Source organism: Canis lupus, chromosome 4 (assembly GCF_048164855.1).
Source record: "Canis lupus baileyi chromosome 4, mCanLup2.hap1, whole genome shotgun sequence".
Lineage (NCBI taxonomy): Eukaryota > Metazoa > Chordata > Mammalia > Carnivora > Canidae > Canis > Canis lupus.
Genome location: NC_132841.1, coordinates 9,498,603 through 9,515,851, shown reverse-complemented (window position 1 = coordinate 9,515,851; position 17,249 = coordinate 9,498,603). Strand labels below are relative to the sequence as shown.

General features: G+C 52.1%; 1 protein-coding gene across 1 annotated transcript in view; it reads right to left on the bottom strand.

Moving 5' to 3' along the window:
* The window catches only part of C4H1orf198 (chromosome 4 C1orf198 homolog), a 33,662-nt gene that overhangs the window by 4,742 nt on the left and 11,671 nt on the right, over window positions 1-17,249 (bottom strand). Inside the window, exons 2-3 of the mRNA XM_072823105.1 lie at window positions 14,186-14,236; window positions 1,525-2,073 (exon numbers count right to left, since the gene is read on the bottom strand). Coding sequence (XP_072679206.1) covers window positions 1,525-2,073; window positions 14,186-14,236 — 600 coding nt within the window. The remainder of the gene's footprint in view (window positions 1-1,524; window positions 2,074-14,185; window positions 14,237-17,249) is intronic.

Genomic DNA, 17,249 nt, shown 5'->3' with positions numbered 1-17,249 from the left:
AGATGAAGGACTTCTGTGGCTGGCTGGTGGTGGTACGTAACGCTGTATCTGATACCACAGGGCTGTATACTCAATACAGCTTATTTTATGTTATGTGTATTTAACCACAGCAAACATTTTCAAAAATATGTGTTAGAAGAAGGGGAAAAAAAGGACAGCCATAGAGTCCAGATGCTCGAAACGTGGAGAAAACCAACAAGGCACACACGGGGGGGGGGGGGTTGTCCCTCAAGTGTGACCGCCTGCCTTGTCAATAGGTAACTTCCCCAGGCTCCAAAATCCTACAAACTCCTCTCTTCCTCCCTCTGGCCACCGTCATTTGTGAGCAGGTGGCTCCTTCCCATCCCCACTTCCCTCCCTGCCTCAGGACTCCGCACACACTCCCACGCATGCAGAAAGTGTCTGAAAGTTAGGAAGCATCAGTGCTCCAGGAAGCGCTGTCATCTCCAAGATGGATGGGACACAGACCTTGTTTGTGTTCTCACTCAGGTGCAAAAGCAATCCACGATGTTCTCCAGTAACAGTTCAGACATGCCTATAACCAAACCACTGCTTTGTTCAGCACAAAGCAATATCTCAAAACCAAGGCCTCCCTCTGAAATATCATGACTTTGGGCCATGATCAGATAGTGGTTAGTATTCTGCGTCGTGAAATACAATGACTTTGGGTTGCGTTTGTATTTTTTGTTTGTTTTGTGCAATCCTCCAACACTGAAGCCGTTTAAAGTCATAACCAAACACACTGTGCTCTTCACTGTCTCAATCTCTTAAGCAATGCAGACCAACTGGTAAAGACAATGGTCAAGGCTCTCACAAAGAAACTGGCAAGCACTCAGAAGCCATTCACCCCACTCTTCTGGTCTGTCCCTTTCTTCATGACACATTCCTCTCACCCGCAAACTTCTCAGATGCTTCTTTTGCTTCCCCCCAAAAAGAATTCCTTTCTTAGGATTCCTCCCGGGACACACAACACTGTCCTATTTGGCAATGAGTAGCTGCCAATCACTCCTTGAAGCAAGAGTCTCCTGTGGTCCCTGAGAACAAGCGCGACCACGCTTGGTGGAAGCTCAGGGGTCCTGCCTGCTTCCTCCATGCCCCCTTTGGGGCATCTGCTGGTCCCTTCCTCCCCAACACCCCCACCCGACTTTACAGACATCTCAGCTGGTTGGTATCCAAATCCCTCCCATGCTGACCGCCTTCTCCCTGGGAGCTCCTGTGCTCACTGCCCCGCTGCAGGCCCTCCCTGCCCTGCCCTCACACACCCAGGGAAGGGCAGCGGGCATCTGCAACATCTACGTGTAACAGACAAACAAGTCATGGCACCAAGACAGACCCAAGAAACACATCTCCCTGCATGTTTATCAGTCGCTGAGTTAATAACCCAGCTCTCCTGATCCCCAAAATCATCCCAAGGAATGAGCAGGAGAAAGAAGGGGAAGGGGAAGAAGAAAGCACGGGCATTGGTGGCCCACCCATCCTGTGGGAGGCCCCCCTGGGTCACTCCTGGAGGGAGGGGCCACCCACCTGTGTAGGCATGGGTTCCGAGAACAGCACGTCCTCTACATCCTCCAGGTCCTCCCGGCGGTCCTCAGGAGAGGGCAGCTTCCCCCCAGGTTCAGACAGGGTGGCTTCTTTCACGGTGCTGGTGCAGGCCGGGACAGGCTGGGCCCTCTCGGGCTCGATGCTGGTGCAAGGAAGGACACGCTGCTCCTGGCGAAGGTTGCTGGGCCTTTCCCCCTTGGCCTCCCTGTCCTTCAGGGCGGGATCCTGCCGGTAACAGGCAGGCAGGACCTTTTCACCTTTCTCCATGGACTTGATCTGGCTGGGGGTCAGCGACTGGAACTCAGCCTCGGGCCCCTCTCCCCGGGACCGCTCTGCATTAATCTTCCAGAAGGAAGCTTCCTCCTCCTTCCGGGCAGGACCCAGGGCATCCAGGCTGGAGGACTTGCTGCCCTGAGAGGGCCGGAGGGCCTGGGAGCCCTGGCAGGCTTTTGACAGCTGTCTCGGCTCGCTGGCCGTGCCACTGCCCGGCTCTTGAATGGAAAGGGAACAGACACTGAACTCCATCTGACTCTAGAGCCGGGACAGAGAGGAGGAAAGAGTAAGCCTTACAATCCACCACGATGGGTGTGCCCCCCACACCTCGCCCACCCGACCACCTGAACCCAGCTGCTGAAAGTTTCTGTCCTGAGGGCTTATCTCCAGGGCTGCCGTGTGCACACCTACCACAGCAGAAACCCTGACACCCCGGCCCTGCCCCACTGCATGCCACCAGCAGCGTGGAGATTCCCACTCACTGAGAACTCGGGCTTCTCTGCCTGGTGAACAGAGCACCCACTTGTCCCAAGAGGGATTCCAGCACCTTCTAGAGGAGGGGCTGTCTGGCAGTGACCACCCACCCCGGGAAGGTGATGAAGAAGGTGTGAGGCTCAGCACAACACCTCACAGCAGTGAGGGTCAGCACCCAGCCCCAGCACCCAGGCCCATCGCTCCCCACCCATGGGGGCAGGTGGTGGACAAGACAGCAACAGAGCCAGACCCTTCTTTCCTGTACTAAAGCAAGAAAGTCAAGGGTGGGCTTAAGGGCGGCCATGGGGACCCGACCCTTGCCCCCTTGCCTGACACTGTCTTCACAGCTGCTGGAGACCGCATGTTCAAATTCTTAAGTGGAAGCCCTAACTCCCGAAGTGATGTATAAGGAGGTGGGGCCTTTGTGAGGTGAGCATGTCATGAGAGTGGGGCCCCCATGATGGGATCAGTGTCCTTCTAAAAAGAGACTCCAGAGCAATGAGCTCTCCTGCCATCCAGGTACACAGGAGGCGGCTGTCTGCAAGCAGGGAAGCGAGTTCTCACCAGAACCCCGTCACACGGGCACTAGGACCTTCCAGCCTCCAGAACTGCGAGAAATGAGGTCTGCTGTTTAAACCCCCTCCCTCCTCCCTGTGGTATTTGTTATGGCAGCACAAGCTGAGCAATACAGTGTGTCCCGCAGACAGGGCCTCGGTGGAGATGCTCTCACTCATCAGTACTCTGCATCTCTGACCTTGTTCCCAGTCCCATAAGCCAGGATGCTGTCACCCACTGGAGACCACAAACCCCCAAGGCCAGCGCAGGGTCCACGCTGTGCCTGAGTGTCCCAGAAATGCTCTCCTCGATTCAAGGCTGCTGAGCACAGCAACCTCTCACAAGGCCAGTGCTGTGCTGTGCGGGAGGACACATCATGAGACGGAAGGACACCGAGGCCCTGGCTCACGCAGAACACACTGGAGGGTGTAGTCTCCCAGGCTCTGCACAGTAAGCAATGTGTGGCCTCAACAACCATTCCTATGATCCATCTTGAATGTTCCTGTCTTCCTCCCTACTTCTCCCTCAGATCCCCTTCAGCTTTTTAAAATAAACATAATAAAACTACAATACAGAGAGTTTAGGAATTAGAAAAGAAGAAGTCATTCATAAGCTTTCCTTCTCCCATAACTGCTAACTTTCGTATTTTACATCACTGTTTTCATACACACATTTTAGGAGGTTGTGATTCTGTTATGCATGTAATTTGAGGTATTGTTGGGGCACCTGGGTGGCACAGTCAGGTGAGCACCCAACCCTTGATTTCAGCTCAGGTCATGATCTGAGGGTCACGAGACCCAGCCCTACATCGGGCTCCACACTGGGCATGAAGCCTGCTTGAGATGCTTTCTCTCTCTCTCCCTCTGCCCCACCCATCCCCTTTCTCTTTCTCTCTAAAAAACAAAATAAAGGGCAGTCCGGGTGGCTCAGTGGTTTAGCACCACCTTCAGCCCAGGGCGTGATCCTGGAAACCTGGGATTGAGTTCCATTTCCCTGCATGGAGCCTGCTTCTCCCTCTGCCTGTGTCTCTGCCTCTCTCTCTCCGTGTCTCTCATGAATAAATAAATAAAACCTTTCAAAATAAATAAATAAATAAATAAATAAATAAATAAATAAATAAATAAATAAATAACTTGGGATATTGTTTTTTATACTTAATCGTAAGCACCATCCATGGTGTTACATGGTCTTTAGAACCATAATCTGTCCCATGCACAAGGAATTTCATCATGGAGCTGCCCTACCAGGTCCTTAGCTATTGTCTTTCTAATGGACAACTGGCTACTTCTACTCTGCACTGTTCTAATTAAGGCTGCCACAACCATCGTCATGCATACAGCTCTTCCTCGTGTGGCACTAGTTTCTTCAGATACCTTCCCAGAAGTAAATATCAAAATGCAAAAGGTTTAAACCTTTCCTCCTTTCCTCTTTTATGGTTCTAGATGCACACTTGCTTATCTGTTTTCCAGAGCTGCCCCAGGTTCTAATGCCGGCAGTGATATATCAGAGTATATTCTCAGTTACTGATTCCGTGAGGGAACAGCATAATTTAAAAACTAAGTTGGGGCACCTGGGTGGCTAGTGGTTGAGCATCTGCCTTTGGCTCAGGTCATGATCCCAGGGTCCTAGGATCAAGTCCCACATCGGGCTCCCTGCAGGGAGCCTGCTTCTCCCTCTGCCTTTGTCTCTGCCTCTCTCTGTGCATCTCTCATGAATAAATAAATAAAATCTTTTAAAAAATAAATAAAAACTGTGCTAACTTAATACACAAAACATGGTTCTTTATGACTTTAACATATATCCCTTCACTTGGTTTTATAAAGAGCACTTGCCCAGACTCACCCCAATGGGCACAGACATGTTTGTTAAGGAAGGATGAAAACATTGCTTTTCCGTGCAAACTGTAGGCTCTGAACCCAGACAGCAGTACATGCACTCAGTCTGACTTCTCCTAAAGACCTCTCCCTGATGGCCAGAGGTCTCTCATCAAGGCTCAAGAGACAAAAGGTGATGAGACTAGGAGAAACTAAGTTCAAATCTCGAGCACAGGCTGCCCCGAAGCTCACTGTTGTAAGAGAACCCCAAAGAGAAGACATCAGAGCTCTGAATCTGCCAACCGTGGGATCCTGAGTCCATCTAACGCATCACGCACTTTTCCTTGTCATTGGGCTGCGTTTTTAAAAAAATTTTTCACCCTACAAATGAGCAAATGGAGATTTGGAGCAATTGAGCAAACTGTCCTAGGTCACTAATCCATTAGGTGTAGCTGGATCTCCACCTGGATCCAGCGATTCCAGGCCTAAAGCTGTGCTGGGCATCATGCCATGTATAAAAGCCAGTGGCCACCGGGGACCACATTCACATAAATACCAGAAAGCCTTGTCCATAGCAGGATTTTTGTAAGCACATTAATGATCTAATTTGATTTTTAAAGGACTGTTTCTGAATGAACCACTCTCAGTACTCTGTATATTTCCAAATTCCACAACAGAATACAGGGAGGCTGTGGGCATAGAGATGACGATTTCTTTAAATAAGCAAGTTGCTAAAGATACCTCGGAAGTGGAGACCAAGGCTTAGAACAGAGTTGAGTTTGATCTGGAAATTGCAATGTAAGGAAGGCACTTAAAACTGAGCACTTCATCAAGTCCCAGGCTTTTTTAGGATCAGCAATTTCTCCAGTGGGATCTCTGCTCAGAAGCCTCTGGAAGGCTAGGCTGAGCACTTGCCTATGTGGAGGGCAGCCATGGACTGAGCCAGGGATGCTGCGCAGAGGAGGGGGTCACAGTGGTTCCCAGACTGTAGGGCACCCAAGCAGCACTGGCTGGAAACAACCTTGAACAGAGTAAAACAACGGAGGCTGTACCCATGGCTCCTCGGGTTATTGCAGGCCATGTGGCATTCCTCAGGGGACAGTGTCATCTGTTTACAAGAGACAGCTATGCTGACATTAGAGGCTACTTGGTTTGGGGGCTTTGGGGGTGAAAATGGGGAAAACAACATACAGAAGAAAATTTTTTTAGCATATCTGCTTCAAAGCCTTTTTCCCTGGGTGTGTGCTGTTTGTAATTTTGCAAAGAAAATAGAACTACGCTCTCCTTAAAAAACAGTCCTCCCTGATCAACAGCGCTGGTGCTGGGTCTTAACCCGGAGGAAACATGTTCATTACGTGTATTTTAAACACACACCTGTTGGGGACGAGCAGGGTGGGAAAGATCAAAGGAGCAGGTCTCCTCCCCGCCTCATCTAGATCCATCTCACTCAGCTCCAAAACTCCGGGAACTCTAGCACAACTGGAGTGGAGCAGGGTCTGGGGGAAAACAAGGCTGGTCCTCCCAGGACTGGGGGCCCGCTTCCGGGATCACTCATCCTACCCTGGGGGTGATCTGCAAAGGTGGCTACTCACGCAGCTCCAAGGCAGTGAAAAGTGCCTCGGGCTCATCTTCGAAGACATGCAGTTGCACAGGTCATAAGCAAGTGGCACCCATCGTCTCAGCTCCACGTGCCATTTCAGAGGAGGTGTGACTGCCTTTCTCTCCTGTGCTTTCACCCTACTGGCTTCCCCATGGCCGGCCACCCCCCACTCTCCCAGACCAGGGCTCCCAGGGCCGCTCTGCCCGTGCTTCCCCCGCTGACAGCCGTCCAACCACAATGCTTACGGGCACTGCCCACCTGGCCCACCAGGACCAAACCAGTCACCTGCCCTCAAACCTGCTCTGCCTCAGGGAAGGCAAAGCCACCCACCAGCTACCTAACCCTGAACCTGGGCTTTTTTTCTTTTTTTGGTAAAAAGGGAAAAATAACCATTCTTGCCTTGCTAGACTGCCAAGGAGGATAGCAGATGCCCCTCGGGGTTTGCATCTGAGACCAGTGCCTGGTGTGTAGTAAGTGCTCGGTGAACACAAGCTCTTTGCTCTTCTCAGTTCTACATGGGCGCCAGCAATATTCCCAGGGGGTCCCCTCTGGGCCCTGGCTCCTCCCACACCTCCCTCTGGTCACCAGGGGCGTAGCGTATGGTACCTGTTGTCCACGGCTGAGACATGTAGGGAGTGTCTCTGCCAGGAGAGCAGAGCCAGAGTGAATGCTAGTCTGGAACCCCTATTTTGAGTGCCCAGTGTCCGGCCCTGGAGTCTGGGCTGCAAGGCTCCCCACAAGTACTACGGCTGAGCCACCGTACTGTCCTGTGGACTCTCCCAGAGCCTGCAGTTCTGGGACTGGTGGGGACTCTGTCCCCCTCACCTCCTGCCATGCCTTCGAAGGTCATGCCATACTAGAGGTTCTGAGAGATGGGGCCTGACACTGCAACAGATCAGTGAGCGGGATGGGGACAGCCCTGCCTCGTTGAAACTGACAGGTATAGTGGGGGAGGAGGTGCCCTCTAGACCCTGTGATGAGCACCTCGAAGTGGAAAGACAAGGATATTCCAGGTGCCATTTCCTTATTTCTGGAAAAAAGGGCTGTTTTTCTAAGAGAGAGTGCCCTCGGAAAGGGAGGTGATGCCCATCCTGTCCCCCAGCACCAAGGAACACTCAGCAAGGGCCTCGCAGGAGGACACAGCTGAGGAGTCAGCGCTCCTGCTTGCCTGCCCTGGGTACAGACAGGAAGTCGGGGCGGGGGTTGGGGGGAAGGACCCAACTCTGCGGTTGCACGCAATCTTTGAGACAGGACATGGGGGAGTCGTGGTGACAGCCCACCCCCAACATCCCTGGCACCAGCTGAAGCCCTAGGGAGGATGCGCGGGAGGGCTTTGTCCAGCCAGGCCAGGACTGGGCGTCAGTCACCCCATGTGGGGAACTGGGTCTCAGCTGGCCATGTCCGTTCTAAAAACAGAAAGACCACAACTGAGCCCAGTATCTATTTTTACACCCCACTCACTGGAGAGGAATGTGTAATATTTCAGTAAAAGGGGAGTGCATGCAGCCAAAACTAACTGTTTGGCTTGGCAGCCTCCAACAGATCTAAATTGTTAAGACAAAGCCTGTAGAAACGTTGTCAGGAAATATAATAGTTTACTGGAGCAAATCTGAATAAATCCACAAACCGTTTAGCATCTAATCTCTCCCCCTCCTCCTTCAAAGAAGGAAGAGTTGGGGAAGATATGAAAAACTTTCGGAATCACAAAACTAGTAGAAGTGACAGCCTGATAGGGAAGGCACAGCATGACTTGGCCACTGGACACTGGGAATGTCAGGCCCTCTAAGCAAGACCTTCCAATCTGGTGGACTCCCTGCCCCAAATCTCAGGGCACAGGCTCGGACCAGGAACTAGATAATATCCTCCTATACTCTTCCCAGGGAGCAAGGGGACCTCCAGATGCATGGATTAATCCTGCTCCGGTCCACGGTGTCCATATGTCGGGCAGAAGGAACCTGGGGAAACCCAACTGAGGACCAACAGGTGCTGAGAGCACAGGGGTCCCAGGTCCTGGGATTATAAGGTTTGGGGACAAATCATAGCCTCTGCCCTCCAACGGCTCATCCTCTCATGCAGACGACAGGAGTGCCATGTCTTCATCTAAGAGGCAACATAGGAGCTACCACGCAGGTTATGCACACAGGCTTGGATGTCTAGTCCACATCCCTTGCTTTATGCCTTGATTTCCTTGTCTGTAAAATGGGGTTGTTGTGAGGCTCACATGAGAGAAGGCACCAAAGGTGCTCAGCACAGATGGGGCCGGGGGGTGCAGGAGCCACTCAACACCATGATGGGGAGAATCGTAAGAACCTGAGCTTGTAGCGGGTCTGGAGGACAGGTTGGACCTTCACAAATGGTTGAGGTGGGGGCTGAGCAAAGGCACTGAGGCAGGAAAGAGCATGGCCGCTGGGGCAGGAGAGCACAGTGCCTGGGGGTCAGGGCTGAGGGGCATAGGACATATGAGCAGGAAAGACCCCAGGCATCAGAGGCACAGGGTTGAGGCCACTGGGCTGAGGGAAGGGACACATTACTCCATACACAGAGACCCAGGAAAGGTCAAGGTGTCACAGGATCCACTCTGGGTCTCAGGAAGGTGAGCACGGGACAGCACAGGCAGTCAGAGGGCAAGGAGGAGGGAGATCTGACAGCTGGGCAGAGATGGGGTGGGGGGGTTCGGTGAGGAAGGCCAAGAGGCCACAAGCCGCACAGGAGTTAGGCTGTGACGGCAGCACAGTGGGGCTCTATGTTACCGTGCTCCTCAAAGTTCTGCTGGCAGTGAGGAGGGACAGCCACGCAGAGCCACTGGCTAGAAGCCAGGCCCTCCCCTATGCACAGAACATCCTGATGGAATGTCCTTCTGTCCCCCAGGGGCAGGAGCCACCTGCAAGCCAGGCAGACCCGAGCTCCAACTCTCCCCATCAGTTCGAGCTGCCGGCTGGTCACCATCCTCTCTGAGCCCCTGCCGAAATCCTGACCCACAGCAGGAACAGTGACACTGACCTCCCAGGCCTGAAAGAATTCAATGTGTGTGCAAGCGTCTGACTCAGGGCACAGCACACAGGAGCCATGACATCACTCACTGATTTTTCAAAAATTCAGCACAAAGGCTCATAAGTGCTTACTATTCTTCCCAAGAAGGCGCCAGAAGGGGCTGGAAGGCCACCCTACTCTGGGAATGGTCTATATTGGCCCTCAGAGACCTTTTGATATGAAAGGAATCAAGGAACCAATCCCCACCAGCCAACTTATCATCCCAAACAGGCAGTGCACCGTGGGACGGGGACCAAGACGCCAAGATGGACAGAAGAAAGCCAGACAGCCAGCCAGGAGGGGGCAGGGAAAGGGGCAGCACAGTGGTGGTGGCGGGGGGGTGTCCCTAGAGCCCAGTGACCCAGCGCCAGGGCCTGACCTGCCTCTGCAGGCATCTCCTCTAAATTCCCCAGCCCAGACCCACTGGGGAATGCCAAGAATCCTCTCTGCTCCCTGCCTCCCTCTCTGGAGCGTTCCAAGTGCTGAGTGTTTTCCTCTTGAAATATCAGTAGCATGAGAGAGGAATCCATTGTGGGGGCCCGGGGGCACCCCCTCCACCAGCTCACCCACCAAGCTGGTAGATGAGTGAGAAAGATGACTGCCACTCACCCCTAGTGGAGGCAGGGGGTGGAGGGCAGTTCTCCCTCTGAGCCTCCCTTCCATGATGGGAGAGGGCAGAGAAACGGGGGCACCAGGCTCTCTTGATCAGAGCTGCATTGTGCTGGGGCAGGGACCCCAGGTCCCAAGCACAGTGCCAGCTCATTCTCTGTAGGTGGGACCACCATGGGCTGGCCTAAAGCAAGGAGCCCAGAACAATCAGCCAAGAACCCCCAAATCCCTGACATTCTCAGTTCTGCCAAGCATCGTGACCTTGGGTCAGGCCTACCCCGCCTCAGCTGATCTACCAAGGGCTATGAAGTCAGAGCAGAGAAAGAGACGGGCACTTAGCCGGCACTCATTAAACATCTGATCAACTGGGAGCACCTGGGTAGCTCACCGGGTTAAGCATCTAACTCTTGATTTCAGCTCAGGTCATGATCTCAGAGTCGTGGGATTGAGCCCCACGTCTGGACTCCGTGCTCAGTGGCGTCTGCTTCCACCTATGCCCCTCCCTCCACTTGTGTGCATGCGCTCTCTTCCCTCTAAAATAAATATATAAATCCGGAAAGGGAAAGGGAAAGGGAGAAGGAAAGAAGGAAGGAAGGAAGGAAGGAAGGGAGGAAGAAAAAGAGAAGGAACAAAAAAGTCTGTTGAACTGAATAGATGGAGGGAAGCAGGAGCTTGTACGTGTATCACATGTGTAAATATGTGTCATGGGAATGGGTAAAAATGACAGAGGGAATATGTTGCTAAAGCTTTTCTCCCACATGAGTTTTGCCACCAAATGAAGCCATTCACTCTCTGGACTATTTTTCAAGTGCAGAAGTGTTTACTCATCTCTGAGCCTTAAGTAGAATGTCTGACAAGGAGTGGATGTATAATAAATGTCCACTGAATTTCTGCAAGTCGCTGAATGATGTCACAGAGACAGACTGTAGAAGGGTGGCTGCCAGCTGCTAGGGGAGGAAAGCAGAGCTGTTTAAAAGGGGACAGAGTTTCAGTTTTGCAGGACGAAGAGTTCTGTGGATAGAGGCTGGTGATAGCTGCCCCACAACGCCGAGTACTCAATGGCATGAACTGTCCACCGAGAAATGGCTGAGATGGTCAGTTTTCTGTTATGTGTATTTTTCAATTAAAAATGAAAATTAATTTAAAATAGATAATGGATAAACAATTGAATGAAAGGACTCAGTGTCACGGCTGCCAGGGCATAAAATCCTGGCTTAAAGATGACTACCTGTCAACTACACTCAAAATAAACATTTTTTAAAATAAACAAACTGCTACAAATTCTCGGCTACTCGCCACCAAGAGCTGTGGTCTATTTCCTCACACCTTGAATCCAGGCTGGACTGTGCCTCAATACGAGCAGAACAAAGCAGAAGAGACACAGGGCGATTTGCCAGCCTGAGCCTCATGAGGCCCTGGAGGCTTCTGCGCTCGCCCCTGGGGGACTCTCCACCACCATGTGAAGAAGCCCAGGCTGGCTCACTGGGAACCCAGGGCCCAGCTGACAGCCAGCACCAGCTGGACACAGAAGGAAGGTTATCCTGGAGCAGCCAGCTTCCACGAGGCGGCTGTCGGATGACAGGTGAGCCATCCCAGTCAAGGCCAACAGAACAACAGCCGGCTGAGCCCGGCCCACGCTGCTAAGCCCCAGAATCATGGGCAAAGAAATATCTGCTTTGGTCCATGAAGCTGTGGGGTGGTTTGTTATGCATCAACAGATAACTGATGGAGAGAAGGCGGTGTCAAATGAGGGAGAGCAAGAACCCACATCTGAGCTCCAAATCTTGCACCGGGAGATCGGAGCCGCCGTGCCCTGCCTGAAGCCACCTCCTGTTCGCAGCTCTGCAAAGAGGTTCTCACCAGTCTAGAAGTCCTCAGGCAGTGTGACAGAGCTGGAACACTCTGAATTGGACTGGGGAGGTGAGTGGTGGATCCTTCTAGAACTCGACCTTCACTTGTGAAGACAGGGTAGGTAGGAACAAGCCTCTTTGTTCTCTGGATTGCTATTTGCCTCTGTAAGGTTCTAACACTCAGCTATTTAAGCCCAATCTCAAGAGATCAAACTAAAAGCTGAGGACCCCAAGTGAGCCCGCCAGTAAGCTGAGTCTGGGCTAAGTGGGCAACACCTATTAACTTCTGGAGGCTTCTCAACTGACCGGATTCCTAAGAGACGTGGCTGGCAACTGCAGACACTTAGTGCCAGCATGGGTGTAATCCTTGATCCTATTTGCTGTCCTTGTTCTGGAGACACTTGTGCCGCAGGCTGGCCCCAAGTGGCTGAGCCTCATTTCTGCACCCGCCCCTGCCACTGCCCATCCTTGTCCCAGAATGTCATCTGCGACAAGTTAATAATAGATGGAATGTCCCATCTCACAAATAGCAGATTCGGGAACATTTCACAAGGTAATTTCTTAATAGAGCAGATATTCTCATGGGGCACAAGATGGATTTAGGGCTTAGGATGTTATAACTCTTTTGACCTCCGTGCCTTTATCACTGTGATATCATCAAACAGAGGACCCAGTCCAGGAAACTCTGTGCCGCTTTCTGGGACGCTGAATCCCAGGCTGTTCGTTCCCAACCGGCAGAGGGTCTATTTGCTTCTTATCACTAGGGATCACCTGCAGGGTTAGTGTTTCCCAGTTCCTCACTGGGGAGCCCCTCTAGGAAGACCGAGGGTCCTGGCTGACTGCCAGTGTGCTCATGTACTCTCTACCCACCCACAGCTTCCCTCCCAGTGTGACTAGACGAGGGTTCCTCACTGGTTTTAGGGGCTCCTGTATTTCCAGGCTGCTCCTTGATATCCTTCAAGCAGCATCCAGATCCCTAGGGAGGACCCGGCTTCCAGGCACACTGTTTCACTCAGTTTGCCCTCTGCACAGATCTAGGTAAAAAAGGACACGTGTGTGACGCAGGTGTTTGCATCTTTACTGCACGATGCTCAGGACCCCAGGGGTAGGTAATCTGAAGGCGGAAGGAATCTGTGCCCGCCAGATGAACATGTGCATCTGCATTAATACCACATACTCTCAAAACCATCTCCCAGCTCTCCTGTGAGGACCATTTCATGCTCTTTCCCATCCCCAGGACAGCTCGGGTCACTTGGCGCCAACAGTCACTCACCAAGTGCTGTCCTCATTCATAAGAACGTTGTCAGATCTTTGATTTTAAGACACAGACCCCACATGAGGACCTCTCAGGTGTCTTGTAGACCTCCTCACTGCTTTGCCCCCACTCTGACTCAACCCTCCACATGCTCCCTGGATGCCCACTTCTTCTGGGACAAGTGATGTGAGCCTAGCAGAAAACCAAGACAAGTGCCTGCAAGTCTTGGCACCTCAAAGTCCTGATGTGACCTCAAGGTGAACTAAGGCACACTGCTGTCTTTGTTACTCCTATTATAGGAAGAGCTCTCCAACACAGCACTAAATGTCCTAGAATCCTGGTCTTTTTCCTTCTTTCCTGTGGGTTACAGACACTTGCCTTTTGGTCCTTTTGCTCCTTATTAATGCACTTCTACTGGGGCAACTAGGGAGGCTCAGGGAAATGCATTAAAATCAGTTAAGCTAGACACTGCTAGGTAACTCTGGCAATAAATAATCAACATCCAAAATAATAATGATAGTAAACAAGTGACTAGGAGTTAGTGGTCCAGGCTGGGCTGTATTTGCTAACACCTGTCCATGTGGTCCCACTGCCCCTTCAACTCCATAGGGCGCAAAGAGGTCTTTCCCTTTCTTCTTGCACCCTCAGGTTCCAGCACCTTTGAGCTGACTCCTCCTCCAGGCAATCTTGATGGATCTGCAGCCTTGTCCCTGCCACTGTGTCTCTCCTGCCCCCACACCTACCCAACTTCCTGGCCCTATTGAGTTCATTTTAATAAAAGCAGCTGCCCCCCCATCCCACACCCCAAAAGCTTCCCTCCACAAGCTCTGCCTTGCAGAGTGCCCCTCCCAAAGTGCTGAGTGCTGGGGGGCAAAAGGAAGAGCAGAGAAAACTCCCAACAGGGCTGTCCCTCTTTCCCAGGACGGCTGGGACCCTAGTCAAAGGGCACTGGGGGGCCCTGGCTGCTGGTACTGATGACCACTTTAATTCCATCACAGCCCCACACCATTCTAACCATCCCAGCCCTCTCCCCTCCTGTCTTCTTCCACTAGCAGAAGTGCGTCACCTGCAGCCAGGCAGCGGGGCCCCTGCCTTCTGAGTCCATGCAGTGCTACAAGAAAAACAGAGGACTACACAATTCTTTTTTAAAAGGACAAACAAATCTAAATTTAATCCAACTTACCCTCGTTTCCCAGGAGAAAGGGGCTGAGTGCTCATCTTGCCAAGTTATGTCCTAAAATAAAAATTCAAGAATAAATGTGAAACCCAAACCCAAACATACACCATGCAAACATCCACCCAAGGCCACAGGGAAAACAGACCTTAGGACTCATCCTAGCTCCCAGCTTGGAGCAAGCCTGATGTTTGGCTCGTCTACATAGCATGTGCTGACCTCCTCAGTTTGGCTTTGCCCTCACCTTTCCAGTGGAGGCGGCCAGGCACACCCCGGGGCACCCCAGTCAAAAGGTTGCTCAATGACTGTCTGGGAGGCCCCTTGGGGACTTGATGACGGGGATGTGAGCAGAAAGGGCAAGGGGCTTTACAGGCTCAGGCCTCTACCAGCTACTGCACACGAGGCCATGATGGGAAGAGGACGCAGCCCTCTGAGCCTGTTTCTCTGATCGATAAGAGGAGAATCAAGCTTCCCTTGCAGGGTGGTTGTGATGATCAAATGAAGTAACCAACGATCAGAACATCAGGCAGTAATCCTCTGGGCAGTACCAACGCAGCTGAGCCCCCGCCATCCCCTCGGGCCCGCAGAGACCTGAGAGGCACTGCCCACCAAGGTCAATGAAGAACATGCCAATTTAATGCAGGTGCCCACTTAAGAGTGAGAGCTGTGACACTCTCACCATCACCAACAGAACACGACGGAAAGAGCCCTTTGGAGCAGTAACCAAGAATCTGGCCGTGGCTCTGCTACGTTCTGCTCCCTGGCCTAATAAACAAGTGATGGCAAAGACTGCCTTCTCTTGGCTGGCCCTCCAGGTCCCCAGCCACCTCCCTGTGCCAGCAAATGTCTCTCATCCGTGCCTCACTTCTCCTAGGGATCTCCTCTGAACTGAAAGTTGGGACATACTGGGCGATGCAGACTGAACATGGGATAAGGGATTTTAAATTGACATGTTCCTTCCATAGAGCACTCCTGGGAAGTGAGATCCTCCCCGCAGAGGTGCTCCCTGCCCCCAGAGGTAGATGAGGCTCTACCCTCCTCTGTGAGGCAAACGGGGTCCACAGTAGCCCATGCCGTCCCCGCCTCAGCCTCTGAACCCCCCTCCCTCAGCCTCAGCCCCGATGTTCCTGGCGGTGGGAAAAACAACCAATGAGAGGGAACATGGGCCACTGCCCCTCCACTGGAATTCCAGCTAAACCCAAGTTACTCCTCAACTTACAAACTCTGTCCCTCCAAAAACGGAAGTGGGCTGCTTGGAGGAATGTGAGCGAATGAACCCTTGTGCTGGGAGGGAGGCCTGCAGCCCAGCCTCGGGTGTCTGGGCTCTGGGTCTGGGGGTGGGGGGGTGGGGGTGGGTAGGTAAAGGGAAATCAATTGGCAAATGTGCTTTTTTTTAAGATTTTATTTCTTTATGAGAGAGAGACAGCACAAGCAGGGGGAGGGGCAGGCGGAGAAGTACTCCCATTGACAGCCTGTCACAGGGTGCTCAACACCAGTTTCATGACCTGAGCCAAAGGCAGATGCTGACCAACTGAGCCACCCAGGTCCCTCTGTGCTCCTTCTACCCAGACATGGGACAGCCCAGTGGCCACCTCAGTGGACAGAGGAAGGGTCAGGAGAGTGAGGAGGCAAAAGGAGGCAAGGGGACAGACCCAGTGGTCACAGGCACCTTGGCGCTGGATCCCCTTATCCTGTGGTATGATCTGTCCTTATATATTAGATATACAGCTGAAATCGGCAAAAATTAAAATAAGGCTTTTGGCTTTGCCAGGAAAATGAGTGTAAGACTCAGAGGACCAGAGACTGAGCCTGGAGCATGCACTCACCAGTGGTTGCAGCCTGCATATTAGCTGACATTCCAAAGGGGTCGCAGACAGAGAAAGGGTCACACTGTGATTTCTCCCAACTTGGTGTCAAGTCAATAGTTTTTTGTTTGCTCCAGCAAGAAACTCAGTCAAGGGGCAAATTCCTTAGATTTCTGCAATTCTGAGCTCATAAAAAATAATAAAACGCTTAACAAAAATAAACATGCCAAGCAAAAATGTTATTGCAGCTCTGATGTCAGCCGTGGCTGCACACTGCAGCGTTGGGAACAGGCTCTCCAGGCAGCTGGATGCAAAATGGCATCAGAATTGCCTGGTGGCAGTACATGCACACATAGTGTTCTCTTTCTTCTCTCCCACGATGACCAGCAGGCAACCAAAATGTAGCCAGGCACATGGTTTGGATGCTCACATATGCTGTATGTAGGGTGGCTTGAAGGGTCCCCACCTGCTGCCCTGGTGCTCAAGATTTGAAACTACCAAGGCATCAAAACACATCTGCCACTTAGACCACGAGATGTCATGGAGTGGGGTTCTAATTTGGCCAAGAGTCCTCACAAATTCCTCCCCATAAGGGACGTTTGTGCCACAGACAATGCTGCACCTCTCTAGAAATTATTTCTTCTCTGGAGCACAGCACAGAAAGAAGCCTAGAAGTCACTAGATCCCAAAAGAGCAGCACAAAAAGCAGAGGGGATGCCACCAAGAGCCATAGGACATACAGTCCCTGGAAATATCAGAGGCCAACACAACATGTGGGAGGCTCTGCTCAGGCTCGTGTGGCTCCAAGGACTGCAGGACGGACGTATACCAAGTCTTCTCTCCTCTGACATCCGAGAGGCCCAGGCTCCCTCTTACTGGAAAATGTTCACTCAACACATTGTTCACCTAACAGGAAAGGTGCTTAATAAAAAGGGGCGGGGGGGGGGGGGCAGCCTGGTGGCTCAGAGGTTTAGCACCACCTTCCGTCCAGGGCCTGATCCTGGGGCCCCGGGATCGAGTCCCATGTCAGGCTCCCTGCATGGAGCCTGCTTCTCCCTCTACCTGTGTCTCTACCTCTCTCTCTCTCTGTGTCTCTCATGAATAAATAAATAAAATCTTTAAAAAACAAACAAACAGGGACACCTGGGTGGCTCAGTGGTTGAGCACCTGCCTTCAGCTCAGGTCATGATCCTGGAGTCCTGGGGATTGAGTCCCACATCAGGTTCCCTGCGGGGAGCCTGCTTCTCCCTCTGCCTATGTCTCTGCCT